The sequence below is a fragment of the Urocitellus parryii genome, chromosome 4 (assembly GCF_045843805.1).
Source record: "Urocitellus parryii isolate mUroPar1 chromosome 4, mUroPar1.hap1, whole genome shotgun sequence".
Taxonomy (NCBI): Eukaryota; Metazoa; Chordata; class Mammalia; order Rodentia; family Sciuridae; genus Urocitellus; species Urocitellus parryii.
In genome coordinates, this window is record NC_135534.1 from 30,286,951 (window position 1) to 30,313,647 (window position 26,697).

The window sequence follows — 26,697 nt, forward strand, 5'->3', positions numbered from 1 at the left end:
TGGGAGTTATTTTCTTTTTTATATCCTTCCCTCCCCCTGATGGATCACCTGGTTTTATCTCTTGGGCTTTCCACTTGGATCATGAACAAACTTTTTGCCAGTGTTATTTATAAAACTGTGCAGTTCAGTTGCATAACAGATAGTTTTTTTTTTTTTTAAATGAAGTTCATAAATATCCATATGGAAGCCAAGACCAGGTTTCCCCTGGCGATTCAGGAGCACATTGACTGTGAAGCATAGAAGCTCACAGACTTTTAGCAATTTGCATGAAGAATGACACACAGTCAGAAGAATGTGGCCAGAGAAAGAACCACAGACCTCCTTACCCCTTTGCGTGGTTCCCCAGTGGAAAGAGAGTGGAGCTGAGCCAGACCTGGAGGCAGAACATGGCTGCCTGTTGTGTAGGTGAACAGCCGGGATTCATTAGGGCTGGAGACTACCTCCGTGGGGCCAGCTAGGGCAGCTGTGGTGGAAGGGCCACAGCCCTTCTGTCTTTTTCACAGTGCCACCCTTCTCTGTCCCTGGCCCTGCTTGACTTGAGCTTTGTGTTTTGTGCAGTTGGTGAAAACCAAACTTAATTACCAGACGTCTGGGACGCCTCTCAGTTCGCAGACCCCTCTACCCAGACTCTTGCCTCCGGCTCTCCCAGTGTGCGGTTGCTGCTAGCTGCTGATCTGCAGAAGTTACAGCTGGGGAACCGTTGGCATCCACAAAGACCGCCTTCTCTGCTGTTCTCCCTGGGAAGCCACATGCTACCAGCCTCCCTGGTGGCAATGGAAAAGAGGACAGATTTTTTTCAGAGTCTCATCCTTTCAAGTGAAAATTAGTGAGTATTATAACTTGAATTAAATGGGTTCCCTGACTCCATCGACTGCAGAAATTGTTGGTTTCTAGATGCTGATTGTAAGGGATAATTCTTAATTCCAGGTATCAGTCTCTGCTTCCCAGCATGCTTCTTGGCCTTTCCCACCCATAGGCTTTCATGTGATTTGCTCTTCCCTGGAGTGTTTGTAGGAGGTAAAGGGAGGAGGAGGAGGAGATCAGCATCAGGGAAACAGCTAACATTGACTGAATATCTATTCTATTTTAGGTACTGTTCTGAGCTCTTTACTCCAACCTTATACAGGCAGGTACCCTTATTTTTTCCCACTTAGCAAAAGCAAAAACTAAGTCCATCATAGGTGAAATAACATGCCCAGGTGTTTGTAAGTGGTAAGGGGTCTGTCTGGATTCAGAACTAGCTAGCATGTGCTAATTAAGCATTCGGGAGAGTCCTGCAAGTGTGCACGGTGCAGGTTATAGCTTGGAGCCAACAACTGTACGTATGTACAAAATCACTTTCCCCAAATCTAAGAAATACTTCGTCAATTTTTCAATTTTATCTTATGAAAATGAATGAATCTAAGAGAGTTGGAGTTTGCCCGAACAAGGCTAGGGGATGCCTCTGACTCCACAAACTGCAGGCAAAAATGTTGCATATAATTTTGAGAAGTTCAAAGTCCCTCTAAAGTACTTCTTCTAAGGGACCCCATGGAACTCCCAGATTAAGAAACTGTGACTTGGAGCAATATTAAACTTGATCAATATGAGAAACTGATTTGATATAATAGGAACAGAGGAAGCTAAAAACTCAGGTAGGAAAATAGAAATTTGTGTAGGATTGTATGGCTTCAGGTGGACTTTCCTGTTTCAGAGTCACAGCTTCCCTGACCCTCTCCCAGCTCAGGGATTATTTGGATTTCTACAAAGTAATAGTAGATCACTGCTTTGAGTTCTTTGAAGAGATGAGTCCACTCCTTTGTAGAGTATCTTTCTGACAGTTTCCAGGTTGCCTAACCCTAGAAAATTTGCAAACTCAAATTAGTGACACAAACAGCAAGCAGACTCCTGTGGAGATTCCAGGAACACAAGAAAGGGCCTGATTTTAGGTCTCTAAACCTGGGACTTTCTTAGCCAATCAGCTTTATAGGGGAGGAAAAAAAAATCCTTAAACATCTGTGGTTTACTGCAATCCTGTAAATTAGACTAGCAAAAGACAGATTAACAAGAGAAAAACATTAATTTAGAGAGGAACAAAGACTTTTATGCATGGGAACAAGTACTGATGAATAACTTAAAAAGGTGGTGAGGATTTGGGGTAGCATCTTAGCTTAACAATAGCATCTTAACAAAAGAACAACATTTGTAGAGAGGTGGTAAGAGAAGGAAAAGGATTTTGAACTTCCTGACAAATATATGGAGAACTCTTGGATAATAAGTGCTAGTCAGTAAGGTTTGCTGTGTAGATTCTTCGTGGGCTGATAAAGGGTCCAGAGTTGTCTCTGGTGATTAACTTTCTTTCTTCCTAGTGGAGAGAGAAGGTGCGGGACACCTTTATAAGTGATGCTCTAATTTTAAGCAAACAGGGAAGGTACAAGGGCTTTTTCTCAACTGGCTTCAGCTCAAAAGAATTCTAAAGCCAAAGTGGCATGTTTTGAGTGACATGTTCTGCTGCCCTTCAGCAGAAGTCACCCTGTCAGGGGAACGATTGCCCCAGGGATGAGGCTGCTGGGCACTGATGCCAGGAGGCTGTGTGTGGAGGAGGTGGGAGAAGGAAGCAATGCTCTCAGTTTGTGGTAGAGTCCTGAGAGACTATAAGTCCCACAGTGTTTGGAAACAAAGTCACCTCCAAATCACTGCCATCACCAAAGGACCCGGAAACGTTGACCAGAAATAAATGACCCTTTATCTCAGCTGCACCCCTTAGATGCCTTGTCTTTGCTATTTTCCTTTTTTTTTGAAGGCTACTCTTTGTGCTTGTTTTATTCAGATTTTCCCTGGACAAAGAATTTGAAGGTGAGTGTTATGGTTTGGATGTGAGGTGTCCCCCAAAGCTCACATGTGAGACAATGCAAGAATGTTCAGAGGAGAAATGATTGGGTTGTAAGAGTCTTAACCCAATTAGTCAGTTAATTCTGTGACAGGGATTCACTGGTAACTGAAGTGGTAGGGTGTGGCTGGAGGAGGTGGGAATCGGGGTGTGGCTTTGGAGAATATATTTGTATCAGGTGAGTGGAGTCTCTGTCTGCTTGCTGATCATGATGTGAGCTGCTTCCCTCTGCCACTCTCTTCTACCATGATGTCCTGCCTCACCTCCAGCCCCAAGGAATGGAGCCTGTTGTTTATGTATTGAGACTTCTGAAACTGTGAGTCCCCAAACTTTTCTTCCCCTAAAATTACTCTGGTCAAGTCCTTTAGTCACATCAGTGAAATAGTTGACTAAAACAGTGAGGATTTTCTCTGGGCATCCTTAGGACAGATAATACAGATGACAGTTAATATTTATTGTGATGGCACATGCCACAATCCCAGGGACTCAAGAGACTGCGGTAGGAGGATTGCAAGTTTGAGCTGAGTCTTGGTAATATATCAAGATTCTGTTTGAAAATAAATAATAAAAATGGCTGGGGATGTAGCTCTGTGTTCAGTCCCTGGGTTTAGTCCCAGTAGTGGAAAAAAAACAAAAAACTGTACAGCTAGAATGTGCTAGGCACTCTGCTACAGGCCTTCCATGCATAAACTCATTTAACTTTTCTAGTGACCAAGAAAGTGGGTTTGATTATTATTTCCATTTTGTAGAGAAGAACACAGATTCAGAGAGTTAGTTAGCTTGCTTGAAGTCACGCAGTCAGATAGTGGGGACTTCAGGATTTGAACCCAGGGCTCTGAGTGCTGAGTGCTTGCTTCTGGTCACTTCATTGCAGGGTGCTCCTAGCAGGACTGGGAGTTTAGCAACTCCTCCTTAATGAAGCCATTTGTTTCAGGGTTCCCACCTTTCCAAACCTGCCCAGAGCCCTGGGCTTTCACCCTCCCTCAGGTTTTTCTTACTTTCTTTTCCATTCCACTTCAAATGCTTGCTCTTTACTTTGGACCTTCAACAATAGTTGACGATCACTTACCTTCCTGGGGGGCTTACCTTGGGCTCACTCCTAAATCATCAGCACCCTCCAACAACTTAAAAGAATAAATTGAAACACTGTGGTGGCACTCAGAATCTTCAATCTCTACATCCATTTGTCTCTAATCTTCAGTTGGCTTTTGTCTATGGTTGGTTTTGTTCTGTATGTCTCTATATAACTGTCTTTTATCATCTATCTGTCTCCTTATTTATCAAAATTGCTTAAAAGGCATTTTAGTGGTAGGTCTTGCCATGGATCTTTTGGGGGAAAGTACAAATGCAAATTATGACCTACACTTATAAACACCCACCATTTACTAGTGGCATCAGCCAAGTTCCTAGATAGTCCTTTTTTTATTCCCCTCTCTGGCTTGTGATAGGTCTTTCTTAGACTTCAGGCCAAGCCTCTCTGCTCTAGGAAGCTTTCTCACTAGTCCTGGCTTGAAATGGTCACCTGCTTCTCCTGATTTTGGCTTTTAAATCTGGTAGTACAAACTGGGACCAGCTATGGTCCAAGGCCCAATTCCACATTAGACCTGGGCATATCTTGCTTTGCCATGTCCAGCTGAGTGATATTGAGCAGGTCAGTTAATCCTCTGAGTCTCCATTTCTGCATCTGTGATATACAGATAATACTACCTACTGTACATGACTATAATGATTAAATACAATTCTGTATAGACAGAGGTGTACCTAAAATATTTGAATACAATTTTATAAGGGCAACATTGTAAGAATCTGTATAGCCCTAGTGGCTTGGACAACAGCCTCTGGATCTGGTTGCCCTGCGTGTTCCTATCCTAGCTCTACCCCTTACTAACTGTGTGACCTCAGATGTGTTATTGAACTCAGTGGCTCAATTTTCCTACTCTTGTAGAAGATAGGTTTACTGTGAAAAGACAGGAGGTAAGGCACCTGGCACTGAGAAGCTGATAAAAATCAGACATCTTGTAAACCATTCTTTTTACTCACTTCAAGATGCGGTTTGCAGTGCAGGTACCTAAACTGAGCTCCCTCACAGTACAGTGTCCCCAAGCTCCATGACCTGCCTGACATGTGCTCAGGAGTCATCTGTACCGCTGAACTCACTCACCGTCATAGGAAGATGAGCAACTGCCCCTGCAGCCTACAGATGCAGAGAAAACCGTTTCCAAACTAGGATCCTTAGAGCAGAGGGAGGGGAAAGAACTTAGAGGTAAGAGTGTTGGGAGGGGAGGGGGGTGGGCGCCTCTTCTCCGCCCATCACCGATTCCCTCTCCCGAGGCCATCGGGTTCCACGTGTGCCGTGAGGGCAGCCGCGGCCAACCCGCGTGCCAGGCGTCCACGGCGGTGGGGCAGTGGGGTGAGAAACCACCCCTGCCTCACCTGAGTGGCCCCGTGGCCCCGCCTACCTGGATACCGGTCCAGGTGCTGAGGGACGGGACGCACCCTCCATCCAGGTGCGGGATATCTGGAGCCCAGAGGACCCGCAGCGTCCCCGCCCGCCCCTGTCCCCGGCCTCGGGGCACCGCCACACCTTCCCGGGCCCCGCAAGGGTTAAGGCAGCGGAGAGCAGAGGTTTGGGCTGACGTCGCTCTGGCTGAAGGTGGTTTCCCCGGGATGAGGATGGGAGAGCCCGGCGGCGAGCTGAAACCCGAGCTGCCGCTCAGCTGGGGCTTGGGGAGGTCCCTGGAAGAGCCGCCAGCCCGCGGGCCTCCCGCGTCCCTCCTCTCGCTCCCCCGCAGTCGCTGGGCTCGGCACCACCGCGGGAAAGATGGAGCTGGACCGGTGGACGCAGCTGGGGCTCACGTTCCTGCAGCTCCTTCTCATCTCGTCTTTGCCAAGAGGTACTGTCACCCAGAGGGTCCAGGACCCCTGGAGAAGGGGGTGCATTTCCCTCCAGGGGGCTGACCCGGAGCAGGACCGGGAGTCTGGGCGGGGGACTTTCTCTGGTGATAATCTCGGGGCTTTACTGGTGACCCTGGAGCGTCTGTTGCCTTCGCTGAGAAGGGGATACAGTTTTGTCATCGGTAATTGTGGGACTGGACTGCCTCAGGAAGGGGGGAGAGCTCCAGTATGATCTGCTCAATTTTAGTTTATCTGCTTTAAAGCATGAAATGACCTTGGGGAATCAATTCAGTCTGAGTTGCAAGCGTTGATTTGCAAAAGCAAAGTTTCCCCTGGAAAGAGCTCCCGCAGAGGTGAGCTGGAAAGAGAGGGGAATAAAGAGCAGGGCTTGCCTGGGTGTTCCTCCTGGTGAATCTTGCTTCATGCTGTCTGACAACAATGTATCTGAACAGATTTCCAACACAAGAGATTTCTTCATCCAGCACAGACACACTTTCTGATAAGAAAGAGAAAGAAGAGAAAGAAAGCTGGGGTTAAAAGTGCAAGCTGTTTCTGGGGATGTTTGTTTTGAAGGAATTTTGGGTTCTTTGTTTTTCACATGCCATTTTTCTGAGCCACAATTCCCAGGTCAAATGGGCTTCCAGGAGAAGTGAGGCTGGGACGTGACTCAGAGCTCCTGGAAGCCTGTTGACCTAGCAAAGGACAAAAGCCAGGGAGTGGAGGGTCTTCTAATGGCTTGCTGCCAGGCAGGGAAGCAGGGGCTTCTTAGAAGCCTCTGTCCTTATATGGCTCCAGGGATGAGGTGTCACATCAGGTGTGACTTATGAGGTAAAGGCTTGAGATGTACAGATGTGACAAAATAGGGCAGCTTTGTGCAGAAGCAGGTATTGTGAACCTGGCTGCTGGTTCCCTGTGCTCCATCTCTGCAGGTGGCCCGAGTCACAAACAGGATAAGTGGGGTGGTGAGGATGCTGAGTGCTATGGTCTGCTGTAGGGAGGGGGACACAGCCTAAGATACATCCCTCATCGTCAACAAAAAAACCTCTCCCCCACTTGGGCTGATCCTTTTCATTTACTTGGAGCCTGCCTGCCCCCAGGTAAATCTTCCTTAGTGATGTGTCATCAAAATGGTGAGAGTGTTTCATTTGAATTTTACCTCCAAACTATCTGGAGCAGCCCAAAGACTAATGAAGGAAGGAGGAGACCTTCAACGGTGGCTGATAACCCATAAGCCTAAACACTTGACCAGGGCTAAATTGAGGACTCCTCCCTCCTTGATCTCCAAACTTCCAGGCTGTGGTAGCCTTCCTTAGACCAACTCCAGGGGACCCTGGTTCTTGTCTGAGTGCCAGGGCTTGGTGGATGAGATTACTCACTAAACAAACAAACAAACAAACAAACAAAACAAAACAAAGCTCAGCTGCCCACGATCTGAAAAACCCATTTCTTACAGACCTGAGAATCTCTTTTACCTTTTGCTATGGAAAAGCATTGGGGAGGGTGTGTGATTTGTTGTCAGCCAAGCTGTTGATGGAACTGGAGAGCTGTTTCATGTGTTTAACAAGGGTATTTCAGTTGTCGAATGTTCACATTTGGAGGGAAGGCAGAGGAATAGAGTGGAGAAGGAAAATATTTCTTCATGCAGTGAACGAGTCCACTCCCTGCTGGAATTTTGAATCTGGCCCCTGACAAGAAAAGCTTGGAAGCGTATTTGTTCTAATTCCTTTGCTAAAAAGAGTGTCGGATAAAACGTAAACATCCACTGGGATGGGATGGGTGATTGTTGTTGCTCATGAGCATGTGATACATGTTGGAGGATGAGAATCCAGACACTGGGCCAAGTGATAAACCTAACATAAACAGCATGTGAGAAGGGAAACCCAACTCCAGTGACTTCACCAACAGCAGTAGCTCTGCCAGAGTGACTCTGCCTAAGAGGAAAACCTCATTTAAAATATGGGTCTCTTGGGAAATGAAACCTTAATATGGATAACTTCACAAGTGTTACTTCCAACAGACGCTGGCTTGTGGGGAATGAACGCAAACGTCAGTGGGGGAGATAATTTGAAGCGCAGATATTCAGTGGGTAGGAGCAGCCAGCTGAGAAGGGGAATGTGGAGAGGAAGCTAGGGAGAAGGAGTGGTAAGAAAAAATGAGATGTTAGTTTATAATGGGATGTGTTAGCACATTCCAGGGTCAGAGCTAGGAAAATTGGGCCTTCTTGGCAGGGGTGGATTTTTGTAGGGACCAGGAAGAGGGTGTTCACCCCAATATACTCTGAAAGTTTCTGGCATCCCAAAAGGAAAATAATTTTGTGGTGGGATCATAGATTTTTGGAGCTGAGAGTGACTTTAGCGGTCAGTTTAGTTTGGGTCCTTTGTTTCCAAAGACAAGGAGACTGGACATCTAGCTGACATCTAGTGACATTTATGATCCAAAGGCTTTAGTGCATTAATTATGAGATTCCCCCACTTGATAAAGTAAGGTATTATGGCCATCCCTGCTTTACAGATGAAGTTCAAAGAAGCTCTGTGATTGGTTCAAGGATACACACGCATGATTCTCAAAAAATTAAGCCTAGAATTGCCATTTGATCTAGTGATTCCATTTCTGGGCATATACACAAAAGAATTGAAAGCAGAGACTTGAACAGATATTTGTAAACTGATGGTCTTAGAATATTATTCCCCAAAGTCAAAAGATGGAAACAACCCAATGTTGGTCGGTGGATAAATAAAATGTGCTACAGGCATAGAATAAGATATCATTCTTATTTAAAAATGAGGGAAACTTTGATACATAGTATAACACGGCTGAACCTTGAGAATTATATACTATATGAAAGAAACCAGACACAAAAAAGACAAACATCACGTGATTCCATTTATGTGAGGCACCTAGAATAGTCAAATTCATAGAGACAGTGGGATGGGAGTTGTCAGGATCAGTGGAGAAGAAGGAACAGATGTTATTGTGCAGAATTTCAGATGTAAAAATTCTAGAGATAGATATGGGTGATGTTGTACAACTGTGTAAATGTATTTTTTAAAAATTTATTTTAGTTGGGTGTAATACCTTCGTTTCATTTATTTATTTTTACATAGAGCTGAGGACCGAACCCAGTGCCTCACATAGGCTAGGCAAGCACTCTACCCACTGAGCTACAACCTCAGCCTCTGTGTGAATGTATTTAAGGCTACTAAACTATGTATATAAACTATGTGCGTAAACATGGTTGGAAAGATGGTTTTATGTTATATACATGTTGCCACAATAAAAAAAAATATTAAAATCTACGTAAGCAGATTAGGGGAGCCTATGGTGAACTCCACTGTCCAAAGTCTGAGCCCAGGTTTGCCTGTTAGCTGATTGACTTACACTCACACATTTAGCATGTGGGTAGATGGTGCTTATGCACATCTAACCTTGACAAAGTTCCAGGACACACAGGAAGCAGGGGGAAAGCCCTTGCTAGCTCCCTTGTTGCTCTGTCTTGGCTGACTGTGGCAAAGAGGAATGTTTCAGAGCTGAGAACTGCAAACTGGCAAGCTTCAGGTCACATGGCTTGCAGAAGTATTTAGCAGGACACCGTGCTTGGAAATGTGTGAACCTGAATGCCTTGAGGGAGTTTGGATCCTCTCTATGGCCTAACACTCATCTGCTAGTCTCCACTGGCATTTAAGTTTATGACCTCCATTCCTGAGAGGGACGGGGTAGAAGGCCACATGCTGAATGGGGACATCGTGCAAGTTGAATAAAACTGCTTAGGAATAATTGACCAACAGGACTTTTAAAAGCATGTTCTACAGGAGATTTTTATAAGACTGGAATATATTTGAACTTGTGTGTTTCGTGAAATGTAATCTCACCTCTCTCTGTGACCTCCTACTCTTTGGTACAATGCTTTATTCTCATGAATGACTACCAGTGTGACCTTTTGGTGGAAACTGAGGACAAAGCTGGGTGCTATAACTGGGCTTCATAAACTGTGAGTCAAGCACTTTTGGACATGGAAGCCCAGAAGCAAAGGTGACTTTGAGCATGTAAGTCCTTTGGAAATACTCAGAAGTCCTGGGGAGGTCTTTGGAATGTCACTGGCACAGACTGTGGGTTTGATTTAATCTTCCCTACATCTGGGTTGCACTGAGGAGATAGAACTGGCCTAGATAATAATGTCTGGGAGACCTAATGATTGGCCTTGAGTCAGAAAATGATTTCCATCTGCCTCAATGAGGGTGAACAATCCTGATACAGTAAAAAACTTCTCCCCTGATCCCAACTCTAGAAATTGCAGTTGATTTGAGGCATGTGCACATTGGGGAAACTGTCATTTCCATGATAAATGAGGGAAGGTGTGCACCTCCCTTGTCCTCCAAGGGAGAGGGGTGAGCAAGGGAACTGTCACCCTCACCATATGGATATTTGAAAGTCACAAGCCCTTCCCTCCTTATTTTAATTTAAAGAGGAGAGAAATACTGTGTTTATACTTTCCAGTTCCTGAATTCCAGGGCAGAGGACCCAGAAGCCAGCTGGAACATTGAATGCTACCAGATCAGTGGCAGAACGTCTACCAGATTCCAAGCCTGGTCTATGTTTAAGGAAATCTGTTTGTCAGCCTTCACAAGATGTAGGCCAAAACCATACGTTTAGAACGGAGAGAAAGAAGTAAAAAAGTGCAGGACAGATCAGGTTTTGTAACTGTGAACAAAATGACTCAAAGAAGGCAGGGGATTAAGAGTTGGCTGGAGATGGTCCACTCTCTGAGGAATTGAGACTTTCTGCCTTCTCTCCAGGTTTATTTCTTTTATTTTTCTATGTTGTGATTACCTGTGTGGCAGACTCAGTGCGCGCCGTGTGGGTTGAGAGGGGTGTAGGTAGGGGTCGCACATCAAATTCTTCACGTCCATGATAGAAATTCCAAAGGTGGAAGCACACCTTCATGATCTAATCCCAAGACTGGTTACAAAGATAGATAGTTGATGGAATTGTGATAAGTGCGAAGCATTCTTCTATATGCCTTACATGCATTTACTTACAGATCTAGGAGGTAAGTACTGTTATCATGAGCTCCAGGTCACACACAAAAGCACTTAGACAAAGGTTCAGTACTTATCAGGTCACATGCCAGATGTTTGTGTTTTAAGTCCAGGCAGCCTAACTCCATAAGACATGTCCTGATACCCTGTACAATACTGCCACAGTAAGTGGCTGGACCAATTGTGGCAGATATGCCGGCTGTATTTTGGCTAAATATGACCTCAGTATTAGTAGAAAAGTTTGATTATCCCTTTGACATTCCAGGTGCTCAGATTGGCCTATGTAAGGTCATGTTTGCCGTTATGGGGTGATAGATGCCCAGAAGGAACAGAGACAGTAACCGTGGTGGGACCATGTGGATCTTAACAGGAGACATTTGCTCGAGGAAACCAAGGTGCTAAGCAGACCCCAAATCCAACCAGTCTCTGGGATAACTGTCCAGTATCATGCATCTCACTCTGATTAAACTCTGGACATGGAAAGTTCTTTGTTCCATGGTCAACTTTTATAATCCAAGTCACGTGTCAGTTTGCATAGGAACAGAATTAAGGATGAGACATATTTGAAGTCTGGCCATGACACTACGTATCACTGCTCCTTTATGGATTTCTTCTGTCAAGTTCATCAATGTGTGCACTTTTAAGCCATGGGATTGCAGGAAACCGGTCCGGAATGAATAAGAGAAAACTATCCCCTTCCTTCTTTTTTTGGCATATTGATGGATATTGCAGAGAACAGACTTGATCTCCCTTCATTAGTACTAGGATGGGTTTTAACCAATTCATTTCAACCTTGAATGAGGACCTACTATCTGCAGATACCAATGACCTGGGTCTTATATCAAGTAGGTAAGATCAGTGCCACCCTTGGCTGAGTGGTGAGTGAAGATGCCTCTTTTGGCCACCCTTTGGCCTCTGGAGTTGGCTCAGTGCCTCAGTTCCTGCAGGCTTGGAGTTTTGATCACCGCCTCTCTGAGGTTCTGGCTGTCTCAGTGTTGAGTTAGTGGTTTGGCAGCCTGCATCTGGGTAAGTAGCAGTCTGGTCAGTTGGTTTGGTGATTGGAAAACCAGGACTGCTGCTGTCAGAACTCAGTGAGGAACACATACTGCCAAGCTGAGCTCATGGGGAGATTGCAATTTTCCTCATAAGCTGAAATCACATTTGGCTTAAAAAAAAATCACAGCCATTTTTGCACCAAAACTCTGAATGGTGGGGTGCGTGTGTGTGTGTGTGGGGATGTTGGCTGCATTTACTTCAGATCAAATGAATTGTTTGGGGACTCTGACAAACTAAAATGTCAATGTTTTTCAAACCCAGTTCCCCTTGCATGTACTTGAAAGGATTCCATTGAATGTTATCAATAAGCCCCAGCATCATGGGGTCACTCCTCAGGAGTTGACAATGATGGTGGAGAACACCTAAAGTGTCCTAGGACAAGTTTTCTGAGCTGAACTTTTAGTTGGAAACATCTGCTCCCTTGTTTCCCAATGTGCTCCTGGCTCACCTGGATGCCAGCAGAAGGGAAGATCCTGCTGGTGATCAAGAGTATCTGATCTGGTCTGGTTTTCTGCCACTAGGGGGTGAACTGCCTGCTTCCAAATGGTGTTCAGCCTCCTTTAGGGCAAGCCTGGCTCCTGGGGAATCCAGTGGTAGAACAGAGTGGGTAGGTCCTGAGTCCTTGTGGAAATGAGCTACAAACTGCAGTAAACAAAAATATCCAGCAATAATGGACCCCAAGGTCTGCCCACACTGCACACTTGAGACTGAAGACCCACAGCAAGAGAGGATGCTCACACGTCTCAGTCTTCGTCACAGGTAGCCTTCACCTTGGCTTCACTTGCCTCCCAAGTCCATGTCCAGGTATCTACGCAGCAGTATTTACCCAGCACCTGTCAGGTGCTCAGCTTGTTTCTAGGGACTGCACTGCCTTGGTGAAAAGAAGACAAAGTCCTTTTCCTTAAGCCCTTGCAATCAATTGAGAGAACTTAAGGCCCAGCCTGGCATCTCCCTCCCAAAGTGGGCCTTGGGGATTGCTAATCCTGGGAGATTTTAATCAACAACAAACAGAAAACAGGATGTAATGATGAAATAAGTCTGGGAGAGGTAGAGATTGACTATACACAAAGCATAGATAGATCTGCAAAGTCCTGCAACAAAGAAAGCCGTAATTAGCATTTTACAAAGATATTTGATCCCAGAGTCTTTCTTTTTCCTTTTCTTTCTTTCTTTCTTTTTTTACATAAGACTTTGTACTTTCTAGTGGAATTAGTGCTCCATGGAACAAGGTTTTACAAACTCTGGTCTCTTGTTCTGAATAAAGCATTGAAGAATACCTCAAAAACACAGGATTGGATAAGAAGGGCATTTGGGAATCTGCAAAACATGAGCTTCTCTTCAGACGTTTGCTGAGAGATGGGCAGGAAGTCTGCTGTCCTTGTCATTCAGTACTCGCTAAGGTATTGGAAAGACCCTAGAGACGATGGCTCATCCCTGTTGCTGTGCACGTGCAAGCCCTCACCAGCACTGACCTGTGTGTGTCATTCAGAAGACTCATTTCCTGTTTTCAAGTTGCTTATAGTAACATGATTGGCCTGGGACCATTGGGCAGATGAAATTGTGACCGATAAAGTGTGCTTGCTCATGGTGACATGGCCATTCTAAGGCAAGAGCTGTGCCTTGACTTCCCAATTAGATGTATCCTCTCTTCAAAAATGAGGTCAATATTTGATCACCCTTCTAATCCCGGGGGACACTGAGTCCAAGGTCCTTTATCACCAACTAACCCCCTCCCCCTACACACACAGGCTTGTCTCTAATCTCATGTTATTTATTCTGTCAGTTCTGGTGTAGCTCAGTCACCACGACCCTGATTTGCACAACCTAGAAATGGTCTGTATCGCATAGAGGTGTGCATGAGTTTAAGTCGAGGGCTGGGGATGCAGCTTGGTGGCAGACTGCTTGTCTAGCATGCATGAGGCCCTGGGTTCATTCCTAGTGTTGCCCCCCCCAAAAAAAAAAAGTTGTTCAGTGAGCCCTTGTTTGCTCTCTCTGGGACCCACTTTCTTCCTGCCTTTACTAATATCATTCCATTGTCACGCATCACAGTTTCTCTCTTGGCCATTGCGTTTGGCCTGCCTTGTCTCTCTGCCCAGTCTTATTTCAGATGGAATGAATACAGTGACCTTGGGTGAGGAATAAAACCAGCAGTTTCTATGAAGGACGTCCTGACTACGTAGAATATGGGAACGCGTGTTCTTCTCTGCAAAGATTCAGCCCTACTTTCCCTATGTGTGGGATCTGTCTTGGATGTGATCTCTTGGTATGGATGTAATCATGTTTACATGTGCAGGAGAATACAGGTGCAGATGTGAACGTGTACATATTGGGCATATGTATGAATGTGTGTGTGCACGGGGTATAGAGTACTGGGACAGGCCAGGGTTTGGATCCTACCTGTCTTTTATGGAGAGTTTTCTCGGGCAAATTGATTGACCTCTCTAATGTAGCCTTATCACATTCCAATCTGCAGGCTGAGTCGATTCGTGTTTACATCACAGGTTTATTGAAGGTACTAAATGAGGCAATTCATTTAGAATACTTAGCTTGATGGAAAGGGAGTATTCAGGAAATTAAAGTCTCCTACTCTCCTCCCTTCTTCTGTTTTTTCCTACGAGCACGTTTCATGAGGAATTTGAGCAGAGGCAGTACCAGGAGTTTCAGCCACAGTAGGATAGACTTGACCTTGAGGCTTACTTCATCAGTCTAGGGTCCTATCCTATCGACAACCCTCAAGATTCACCTTGTGTTTATCCCTCAAAGCTTGCTCCCTTTCCTTGGTTACATCGTTCACCCGCCTTCCAGCCTTAGAGGAAATGCTTTCCACCTGCTGTGTTTGAGATAGGGCCGGGGGCAGGCTTTTGCAGGCTCCTGTGGGACAGTGGAGGTGATTCTGGGACAGTGAAGTTGCAGCCTGAACACGGAGGCCCCCTTAAAAGTCTGCAGAGGGGAATGTTGTTAATGATGGTGCACTTGGGCTTCAAGGGTGGAGCCAGCAGAAATCTTTGTGAAAGGAAGTTCCCCTTCATCCTGACCTAGCCTGCAGAGCTGGGGGAGGTAATCGTGGGGAAGACTTGCCTGCCCTAAAATGCCACCAGTCCAGGGATTAGGGACCCAACGACATACCATTGCAAGTGCAGAGCTCTTGCTGAGCATTCCATCACTCTTTGACATCTGTTGTGGCCAGCTGCCTTCAGGAGAAGGAGAATCTGGTTTCTGCTTGGCATCAGTGGATCTGGATGTGAAAGCGGTGCTAACTCTGCAAGCTCTTGGCAGAAGTCGTCTCCGGTAGACTCAGGCCCAGTGAAGCCCTGATGTACTCTGACTCAGAGGACATTCGAGGGTGGAAGACTGGGAACGTGTGGGGTGATCTGCAGACTGCCTGGGCCTGAGAACCTCTAGGTTGGGTGTTTAATGTTAAAGGTGGTCTTATTTTTAGTGTAACCATTCTTTGTTTGGTGCCATGTTTGCTGGGTTCTCTTGTCACGTACGTGGAGGTGCATTATTCGATGACTTTCTCAGCAGCTAGTGCTGGTAAAAATAAGATCTATTAAGTTCATGTTCTCATATTTGAAATAACTCACAAACAGCTGTTCTTCAAGGATTTTCAGTGCCACAGCTGTCAAAGAAAATAGCAACTGGGGGCTCCTCCATGACACTGGAGCTTGAGTTTTGTTCCCCTTGGCTACTGATGTGGTGTGTCTATTTCTGAAGAGAAGCAGCAGGAGGTGAGGTGTGTCCTATTAATTGGTGTCAGAAGAGGAAGTGCTAAGGTTTGAGCCCCCCTTCCCCCAATTTTATGTGTTGGAAACTTAATCCCCAAATGCATAGTCAGGTGGCAGTGGGACTTTGGAAGGTGATTGTCTCTGCCCTCATGAATGTATCGATCTATTCATGGATTAATAGATTGATGGGTTATGGAGAGAGCAGCTTTGTTTTAAAAGTGAGTTCTCTTTGGCACACTTATTCTGTCCTGCCTCGTGATGCCCTCCACCACATCATGCAGCAAGAAGGCCCAGATACTGAGCACCAAGTTCAAGTTGCTCTTGAACTTCCCAGCCTCTAGAACCAGGAACTCAATAAGTATCCATTCTTTATAAATTACCTGGTCTCAGGTATTTTGTTATAGCAACAGTAAACAGACTAAGATAGGATGGATTAAAGAAAAGAAATTAGAACCCCGAAGAACAAATGGGAAGAACCCAGAATTTCACCATAGAAAGGCAAACAGCCTACCTGAAAATTCTCTGGATGTATGGGCCACTGAGGACACATTGTTGCTCATCCCCCTTTTTTTTTTTTAAGTCATCTGCATCTTAGCCAAAGATGTGATTTAAAATAAAAAAAATCTGCTGAGAATAATGGTCTCTGCTGAGAATAATGTCTGACAAATAGGGAGTCTTTCTTCCAAAGACCTTTATGGTTATTGTCATCTTCAAATGCAGCAGCAGCAATGATCTCATGACTGTGTCTCCTTCCTCTTGAGGCTTTGGGGAAATACCGTGTCAAGGTGTCTTGTCTATGGTTCTCTGGAAGCATCAGAGAGGGACGGATTCCCATGTGGGTCCAGAGTATAGCCCAGAAGGTCAGAGTACCTTTCAGAGCCGCTAAGAGGGCAGCGAGTTATTAAGTGGGAAGGGAGAACCAATGCAAAGCCGAGCTTCCCAGGGCCTGGAGGGCGGCTGACTTAAGCTGCAGGACAGGACTGTGCTCCTCAAAGGAGGAAGCTTGCTCAGAAGGCAGAGAATTAGCCTCCAGCCACAGGGATTCTAAGGGAATAGGCTCATTAACAAGCATCTCAGGTGGTTTCCATGCAGGTGGTGATCTAGAGGAGAACACGGGCTTCTGATGCACACAGTTTCAGCTCTACCCCTTACTGTGCAAATCGATCAAGATATTGACCTTTCTGTGCCTCAGTTTCTTCAGCTACAGAATGCACATTCCTAATGCCATTGTGAATTAAAACGACACCACCACCACCACCACCACATTGGAACATATAAAAACGTATGGGAAACACTCGGCATGGTGCCAGCTCAGAGCACGCTCCCAGAGTGTTTATGGATGTTGTTGCCACTTAGAATTACCAATGATATCCCTGAGAACAAGGCCACGATGATGGTTAATGCTCTGATTGTGGAAACAGATGGCCTCAATTTGAATCCTGTCTCTACAATTTACTACCTGTGCAGTCTTGGGCATATTCCTTACCCTCTCTGTACCTCAGTTTCCTCATCTATAAAATAGAGGCAGGAATCGTCCCTCTACTATCGGATTATCGTAAGCTCTTGGGTTCCATGGAGAAGTACAACTCTAGAGAGGTACCATCAGTGCCCACATTTCCTAGATGAGGAACCCGAGACAAAGAAATTCAGTGGCTCATCCAAAGTCACATGGTCACTGCTGGAGCCAGGGTTCAAATTCAGGGGATCTGATGCTCAAATATTTTTATTTCATGGGTGCCACTTTCTTCTTACCAGTCGGAAGTGTGAACTCTGGTACATGATACAAGTGCCCTTCCTTGCATTGGTAAGAACAAGGCTTTTGCCCCAGTAAGAGCTGGGTTCTGATCTTTCTTCTTTTACCTGAAAGCTGTGTGTAACCTGGATTCATTTGTTTTACTCTGTTTCCTCATCAATTAAATGCAGAAAACAATAACCCACTTCCAACGGGTGGTGAGGATCCAATGAGCTGGACACCAATACGGTTAGGACTCAGAGACGGCCCTCGGAGACGGAGGTGGGATCAGCGAGCAGAGGCGCGTGACGCAGAGTCACCCCGAGCAGTGTGCTTGGTAAAGGAGGAAGGAGAAAGGAAGTCACAAATCTATTTCTGTTCCCCTCGCCATCCTCTTTGTACAGGATGTTTAACACCAGATATTTAAGGAATCCCATGACAGTCCTGGCGTCTAAAGTGGGGTGACAAGGTCTTTGCTTTCTAGTTGTCATTATTTTGCTAAAATAATAATTGGCAGGACTGAGATCACCCAGGGGTGAGGACCAGCCAGGCTGGGGCTGAGGATCTCTTGGTGACAGGATGGCTCTCAAAGGCTCAGGAGGGAGGATGGAGGATGGGCCCCCAGTAAGCACGCCATCACCTCTGACTCAAGTCTTTTTTAGTGTGTCCTCAGCTTTGTGTGTTCATTAGTCCTTGGAGCTGGTGGTGAGACCCTCCAGCAGTGAGGACCACTGTGTGCTGTTGGACATCAATACAGTGAGTTCAGACGGCTCAGGAGGAGGGGCCGGGGAGCAGGGATGAGTGAGGAGCTCAAGCTGCCTAATTATACATCCCTCTGATTCTTGCCTCTTTTTTCCTCTCCCTCTGGTCTCAGAAGACTTATAAAATGCAAGATAGTTTAAAAAAGAAAAAAAAATCCCTCAGTAGAAGTTTTAATTAAATGAGGTTAAGTGGGAGGGCTGTGGGATTTTGGGTGGATTCAAAAGCAGAGTCTAACATCAAGGAAGAGGATCTGGTACATGATACAAGGGCCCTTCTTTGCCACCTTCAGGGGTGGTCTTGACTTGGGCCTTTGCTCTGGCAAGGGATGTTTCCATCAGGTATGGAACAGGCTGCCCCTTGTTCTCATAGAGAATCCCGAGTCTTCCAGCTGGACCTCACTGGCCATCACGGCAGTATGTTTCTCAATATATGGTATTGAAGACCTTGGGCTTGGAGACCATGCTAAGGGGCACAGAGGCACCTCCTCCCCCTGCCTCAGTGAGCCCCACGTTGGAGGCACTGTCCCTCCATCCTCTGAACAGTTGAAGCAGATCAGGGCCAGAGAGCCTTGAAGTGAACTGCCTGCATGTCCCTGGGCGGTTAAACTGTGTGCAAAATAATGACAGTGACAGCAAATACGACAGTCAACCTTCTTTCTCTCCCTCGTTCATTCATTCATCAAGTACATGAAACCTGTGCCCATTCGTTGGCATGTCTCCTTGACTTGGTATTCTCATTGATAAAACTGGGCTCAGAGGTTAAGTGATTCACATTTTTTTCAAAGTGAATTCTGGAAGAACCAGGACTGGACTGATGTAACTAGATTCCCCATTCTGGATAGGGAGATACCAGGATGGCTGCTACTGAGCATGGAAGTCAGGGCTTGGGTGAAGCTTATGGTGCCCCAAACGCTCTCGATTATTTGCTTACCCTGATTAAAAAAAAATAAGTGGGAGAGGGGAGTTTAGGGGAGCCCTCCCATGTACAGGGTAATTATGTAGCAATTTAGAATGACTGGCTTTTGCCCCGCACAATAGTGCACACCTGTAATCCCAGTGGCTCGGGAGGCTGAGACAGGAGGATCTTGAGTTCAAAGCCAGCCTCAGCCAAAGTGAGGTGCTAAGCAACTCCGTGAGACCCTGTTTCTAAATAAAATACAAAATAGGGCTGGGGATGTGGCTCTGGGGCTGAGTGCCCCTGAGTTCAATCCCTAGTACCCACTCCTCTCTGCAAAAAAAAAAAAAAAAAAAAAAAAAGACTTTTGAAAACCTTTCCAATTCAAGAGAAAATAACCTATGATGAAAGTGAAGGGGGAAGAAAAGCACAATTTCTAAAACAAATCATGTTACCAATTTTGAGAGGCTGGAAGACTCTGGGTTGACACATCCATTGATACTCACAGATAAATATCATGTCCACTGGAAACAGAAGACTTGAGGTTAGATGCCAAAATGCTATTTTTGTGAATACTTTTTATTCCCTTATTTATGCTTTTCTTCCATTTTCCAAAGCTTTCACAAAGAACTCTTTTTTTTATTCTTTCTCCTCCTCCTCCTCCTCCTCCTCCAAAAGTGCATTGCTTTGGTTGGGTAAGAGGCACAGGCAGAATGCAGAGGATTTCTAAGGCAGTGAATGTACTCTGTGTGATACTGTCATGGTGGACACATGCCACATACCCGTGTCCAGTCCCACAGAATGTGCACCTCTGGGGTTGAAGCCTAATAGCTGTGACCTTGGGGTGAAAACTCTGTGTGGCTCCAGGTTCATCAATGGTAACGACCATTGATGTTGGTAACGGAGGAGGTAGCCCATGGATGGGGACAGAGCGTGCATTGGAAGTCTCTCTGCCTTCCACTTAATTTTGTTACAAACCTAAAATGGCTCTGCTAGTGAGGTCTTAGAGTGTTTGATAAAGAAGAAATACATATTTTATCCAATGGAGAAGTCGGCAAGGAGTCGACCGTGTGGCACCCAGCACTCCCTCCGTAAGCTTGATTTTGCTACATGATCACAGCCTGTGCTCCATGGCCCAGTGCCTCAGTTTATCCCAGGATGAAGTTCATGGGCTTTTGTGCTTCATTTATGCTCGTTTTACTGGAAGCATTGACAGTAGAAAGCTCACCGGCAGCTTTTGTAAGGCTGTTTTATTTTTATTTTTTAATTGATTTTATTTTTTAAATACATAACATCAGAATGCATTACAATTCTTATTACACATATACAGCACAATTTTTCATATCTGCTTGTATATAGAGTATGTTGACACCAATTCGTGTCTTCATACATGTACTTTGGATAATGATGTCCATCACATTCCACCATCATTTCACCCTATACCCCTTCTCTTCTTCTCCCACCCCTCTGCCCTATCTAGAGTTTGTCTATTCCTCCCATGCTCCCCGTCCCTACCCCACTATGAATCAGCCTCCTTACATCAGAGAGAACATTCAGCATTTGGTTTTTTGGGATTGGCTAACTTCACTTAGCATTATCTTCTCCAACTCCATCCATTTACCTGAAAATGCCATGATTTTATTCTCTTTTATTGCTGAGTAATATACCATTGTGTATATATGCCACATTTTCTTTATCCATTATTGTACTGAAGGGCATCTAGGTTGGTCCCACAGTTTAGCTATTGTGAATTCTGCTGCTATAAGCATTGATGTGGCCGTGTCCCTGTAGTATGCTGTGTTTCAGTCTGTAAGGCTCTTTTTAAATGTGGAAAGCAAAGCAAGTTTGCTCGGCTCCTGTGGTTGGCAGAACTGGAGGCTGGTCTAGCCTCTTCCCTGTCAGGAGCAAGCTTGTTCACCTCCCCACATCCCTGGAATTCTGGGGACCACTTTTTTCCCCCCTCAGAATTAATTCCCTCAAAAAGATTGGCATTTCTCTTTGCCTCCATTAAAAAAAAAAAAAAAAAAAGTCCAGCTCTTTCCTACTTAGCTCTTTTCCTCACTGGTAAAGTGAAGGGGTCCGAGTAAATGCTTTTAATGGGGAAGAAAATGTATTACCAACCTCATTGGATCATTTTGAAGATGAAATTGCACAAAGAATATAAAGTACTTTCTCTACTGAAACATGAAAGTGCTTTAGCATACATATCAGAAAACATTCCATAACTTTTACAGCTGTTGTTGTTTCTCTCGGTCTTAGTTTCTGGAACTGGCCCTTAGCACCATATTGAAATTCCCTGAAATTTGTACAGCTGAAGCCAAATGGCCAACGTGCCCTTTCCACAAATGTAATTCTAATAAATGGTGGGGGAAAAAAGTCCAGAATGTTGCTCTTGTCTGCTTATTGCATTTTAAAATCTCTTTAGCTTGTCAATTTGAAACATTTCTCATGGGGTATTTTATGTGTCTATTTATTTCTTACACGTCCGTTTTGGGGACACTTTCCTGTCTCGGTTCCAGCTGGGGGAGTAGGAAGGGTGATGGCCTTGTTAGATCAGAGGGGAAAAGGCCAAGTCACAAAATCATCAAAACCATCATCCTTCCCCATCATCACCACATTCCTGGAAGTGGTCTTATTTTTGCCAATGGATCAATTTCTTCCTGCAATTTTTATTTAAACCTCTCCAACCCTGTGATGTCAGAAGATTCGATGCTAATATCCTTTATGACTATTCATCATTCTCACAGCATCCTACACTTTCCCTACTTCAGTTTGTGATTTTGTATTTGTGGGGCCATTTAACAAAGGTCTGTTCCTCTACTAAGCTGTGAACTCCGTGAGGTCAGGGTTGGTGTTTGCCTCTCCGTTGTATTCCAGCGCCCAGCCTCCTACCTGGGACACAGTGGATAGTAAATACTGTGGAATGAAAGAATAAGTTCATTGGTTCACCCACATTTTTGGAGCTGTGTTCAGTGGAGGAAATGAGGAACAGAATGGCTGGATGGCTTCTGTGGGTCAGCCTTTCTTTTGAGAACACAGTTAGTGTTAGTATCTTACTGATGCTGTAACAAGTTACCCCAAATGTAGTGACTTAAGAGCATACATTGATTCCCTTCTAGTTCTTCTAGTTCTAGAGGTCAGAAGTCAGATATGGGTTCTACAAGGCCAGAATCAAGGGGTTGGCAGGGCTGTATGCGTTCCTTCTTGGGACCAAGGGGAGCATGTTTCCTGGTCTTTTCAAGCTTCTGGAGACTGCACACATACCCTGGGTCATGATCCCTGCCTCTGTCTTCAGAGCACAGCACTCCAAACTCCGCTTCTGTCTTGACATCTCCTTCCTGAACTCCAACCCTCTCTGATAAGGAGTCTTCGCAATGACCTCAATCCCAATCTGGATAATATAGTATAATTCCTTCCATCTCAAGAGTCTTCAATCAGTCCCGTGTGCACAGTCCCTCCTGGAAGGCGTTCTTGGGCTCATTTCCTTAGGCTGAGATGGATCCTAACTGGAAAGTTAATAGCATAGTCTCAAGAGGGTGGAGGTGGTCTTGCTCACTGAAGTAAAGAGACCTATCAAAAGTATTTTAGGGAGGCTGATTCTTGGGTAAAAGGCTGTGGATATTGTGCAGACGGGCTGGGGGTGAACAAATCTGCTTCTGGGGGAGGGCGGGGGGCGGGGACTAGGCTTCAGTTGCTCCAGTAGAGCACACCTTACTTGGCCTTCCAGGCTGAGGTTCAATTTTTAATAAAAGTTGCAAATGAGTTTTATTCTGTAGTGAGCTCCCTCAAGAAGTAATTAATATCTATAAATTCCTAGAAAACCTAGAAGGATGTAGTGCTTGCCTCAGAATGAATAAAGGGAGAAGGGGAGGCCTGAGCCACACCCCCTGGGTGTATTTGCTATTTGGAGAGTGGAGGAAGCCTACTGTGGGGCAAGGCAGGGGCTGGAGGGGAGGAATATGGGTTCCCAGCAGGCAGCCTGGACCCCCAACAGTTCCAAGCACTTCACAAAGGGAGGAAAGTGCCCTCCTTCTGACATCAGCAAATCAAGGGCAAAGCCGGCTCTCCCACCTTCTAGCTCCCCACTGGGTCCAAGGGATAGAATATTTGACTCTCAAAGGGAGGGTAGCTCTCGGGTTAAGACCAGATTCATCCACCAAGGAATTTATTCAGCGTCTCTTATGTGCCTGGCCCTGTACCTACCTGCCTCTGTGGTTTAGTGGTGGTTCCTACTGATTTGTGGTCACGCAGGAGAGACAGACAATGAGCAAGGACATCAGCCCCTCAGTATCAGAAGTCGAGGGGTCCCAGGGCCTTCTGCAGATATGAAAATCTGCCTAGGTTCAAACCCCTTATGTAAAGTGGTATAATATTTGCAAACAACCCCCAGGCATCTAGTTGATCTCTAAATAACTTACAATACCTAATACAAGGTGAATGGTTGCCGTGCTGTTTAGGAAATAATGAGAAACAGGACAAGCACGGTATAAAAACTATTTTTGATCTGAAGTTGATTGAGGATGCAGGACCTTGTGGGTGTGGAGGATGATGGTCAAGGAACACAGAAAATGATGGTCCCTTATGATAAGGTGACAAGGCAGTGAATAGGATGTTATAACAGAGACCCTGGGTCGGGGTTGTGCGGTGTGCATTTCAGAAGAGAAGGCCAGGGAGGCCCTCTCTGAACAGGTATTATTTATGCTGAGGGGCCCAACAGCTGGGACAGAGGCTGTGGCTAAGCAAATGCTTAGGTCTGGGGCAGGCAAAAGCTTGGTGGGTTGAGAAGCTGATAGAAAGTGGGAAACAGTGGCCAAGAGAAGGATGGAGCAGTGAGGAGGGAGCAGGCTCTCCAAACATACACACACACACACACACACACACACACACACACACACGGTGCCACCTTATCCACTTTAAGTGTGTAATTCAGTTGCATTAATTATATTCACTCTGTTGTACAAACATCACACCTATTTCCAAAATGTTTCCATCACCCCAAATAGAAACTCTCAATTATTAAGCAATAATTCTCCCTTTCCCCCTGGCCCCCCAATCGAATCCCCCTCTAATATACTTGGTCTCTTTGAATTTGCTTATTATAAATATTTCATATAAATAGAATCGGACAATATTTGGCCTTTTGTGTATGGCTTCTTTCACTTGGCTGAATGGTTTCAAGTTCTTCTGTGCTGCAGTGCGTACATACTGCATTCCTTTTTTGTGGCCGAATAATAGTCTATTGGCTACATGTACCTCATTTGGTTTCTCCATTCATTTCTTGGTGAACCCTTGGGTTGTTTTAACCTTTTGACTGCTGTGAATAAATATCAGCATGCTAGTATGTTTGAGTCCCTGTTTTCACTGTTTTATTTAAATACCTTGAAGTAGAATTGCTGGGTCATGTAGTGATTTAGTGTTTAACTTTTAAAGGAACCACTACATTGTTTTCCACAGCAGTAGCATCATTGACATTTCTATCCGCAATGTAGGAGAGTTTTAGTTTCTCTACGTCTTTGCCAACACTTTAAAATAATTTTTTTGGATTATAGCCATCTCAGTAAGTACTATCTCATTGTAGCATTGATTTGCGTTTCCTAAATGACCTATGATGTTGAACATCTTCTTCTGGGCTGGTTTACTTACCCCTTGTATCTCTGTTCAAGCCACTTGTCCATTTTTAAATTGGTCTCTTTGTGGCTGAGTTGTAAGAGTTGTTTTTGCAATGTTCTGAATGCTAAACTTATCGGATAAATGATCTGCAAATATTTTCTCTCGTTCTGTGGTCAGTCTTTTCACTTTCTCGGTAATGTCTTTGATGCTAAAGGGGTTTTAATTTTGATGAAGTTGAATTTATCTAACTTTTTGTTGTTGTTCACGCTTTCTGTGTCATTTCCAAAAACCCATTGACAAATCTAGACTCATGGGAACTCACATCTAAGCTTTTATTCTGTTTTCTCTCTTTTAAACATTCAGTTCTTGTCTAGATTTTAGAGGTCAGCCACTTTGGCAGGTAACGAAGCCTGTAAGCTCAGCTAGTAAGTCCCCTGTGACTACAGGGGACTCTCTGGAATGGAGAGGGAAGCAAAATCTCAACAGTGACCAGGCTGTGGTGACCTGTGCCAATCTAAAGCCAGGGTGAGGGTCATTGCTGGTTCAATGATATTTGTCCAAAATGATGAAAGAAAGTAAATTTTTCATAAAACTAGATTTATCCAATTTAAGAAACTGTCCATCATCTGGGTGGTTCCTTTTCATGCTATTAGAATCTTCTTACGACCCGAGACTGAGGCTAGATGGTGATAGTTTCTTTAAGCAGTTGCACTTGGCAGACTTAGGAGTGATCAACCTTGTGTCAGAATTCCAAGTTTAGGGGAGGCAAATAGAAAACTAAACTCTGGAGTCAAGGGTTTAGAGATCCCCACAGACACTAGGGTTTGTTTTTATTGGCCTGTGAAGCATCTCGGGATCTCTGCCTGATCCTTCTGTGGAGGGCTTCACAGGACCTTGCCCACGTTCACTATCTTCCCCAAATATCTGACCCCTTTCTGCTTTAATCATCATCTTTGTTCGAGGATTTTTTTTTAGAAATGGAGAGTGGGGCACAAAGCAAATCAAAGCTAGAAGGTTTTTGTCTGACTTCCTCTGCACAACCTCCAACCGATTCCTCTTCAAGATTTTTCCAGATGGTTTTCTTTTTTTACTTAAGGTATATAAATATCAAAAAAGAAAATAAAAAACAAGAAAGGAAAAAAAATCCCACCCCAAAAGAGAACATTGCTTTCTCACGGGAAAGAATGCTCAGTTGTACTCGGGGAATTGAATGAAGTTGGGTTAATGAGTTCACCCTTGTAAAACATTGAAATTCTCCCAAACATACTAATTAAGGTACTTTTTGTCTTTTCTGTTGGTTTTAGCTTTGAAGATACTACAAACTTGGCATGCTGCAAAATGGAAGAGCCAAGTTTGGAAGCAATAACCTAGTCTGTACTTGGCCATCAGCCTTGCACTTGAACGGGCTCATCTACAAAGTAGTCTCCGAACTTTTTTTGATGGCACCATGACTGCGCTGCATCCTATAGTTCTGCAGTTGAATGATTTCCCCTGGAGTTGTTCAGTGCACAATCTATGCAACTATAAAAATACTCCAACAAAAATAGAAATGAGGTGTAGCTCAGTGGATAGAGAGCTTGCCCAGCGTGCATGAGGCCCCGGGTTCCATCCCCAGCACTGAAAAAATTAATAAATAAATAAAATGAACACAGACACCTAAGAAATGTGTATGTTTTTGTAAACTGCATACATGTTCTACTGTCAATATATTTAGATGCTATATTGCTGAACATGATTTTTTGAAATAAAAATTCTATTAAAAAAGAACAGGCACAGTGGCCCACACCTATAGTCCCGGTAGATGGGGCGGCTGAGGCAGGAGGATCACAAGTTCAAAGCCAGCTTTAGCAACTCAGTGAGACCCTGTCTTTGAATAAAATACAAAAAAGGGCTGGGGATGCGGCTCAGTGTTTGAGTCTCCCTGAGTTCAATCCCCAGTACCCTGTTCCCCGCCCCCATTCTATCAAAATAGTTGAATAGCCCTTATAATAAGTTTCCTCTGTGTTGAGTGCATGGCTCTGAACACCCCTGGGGTAGGTGGTCTCACTTCCCAGACTCTGGCCCAGGAAGAATCCCACGGTCTTCTCGCACACTGGACACGGTGGCCTCCTGACAGCC

General features: G+C 44.8%; 1 protein-coding gene across 2 annotated transcripts in view; it reads left to right on the forward strand.

Annotated features, from left to right (window-relative positions):
* The first annotated feature begins 5,570 nt into the window (after positions 1-5,570).
* Pamr1 (peptidase domain containing associated with muscle regeneration 1) overlaps positions 5,571-26,697 on the forward strand; it is a 76,573-nt gene continuing 55,446 nt past the window's right edge. For both annotated transcript variants that reach the window (XM_026404587.2, XM_026404593.2), the window contains exon 1: positions 5,571-5,763. In XM_026404587.2, the coding sequence (XP_026260372.2) occupies positions 5,691-5,763 (73 nt within the window). In that variant the 5' untranslated portion in view covers positions 5,571-5,690. The remainder of the gene's footprint in view (positions 5,764-26,697) is intronic.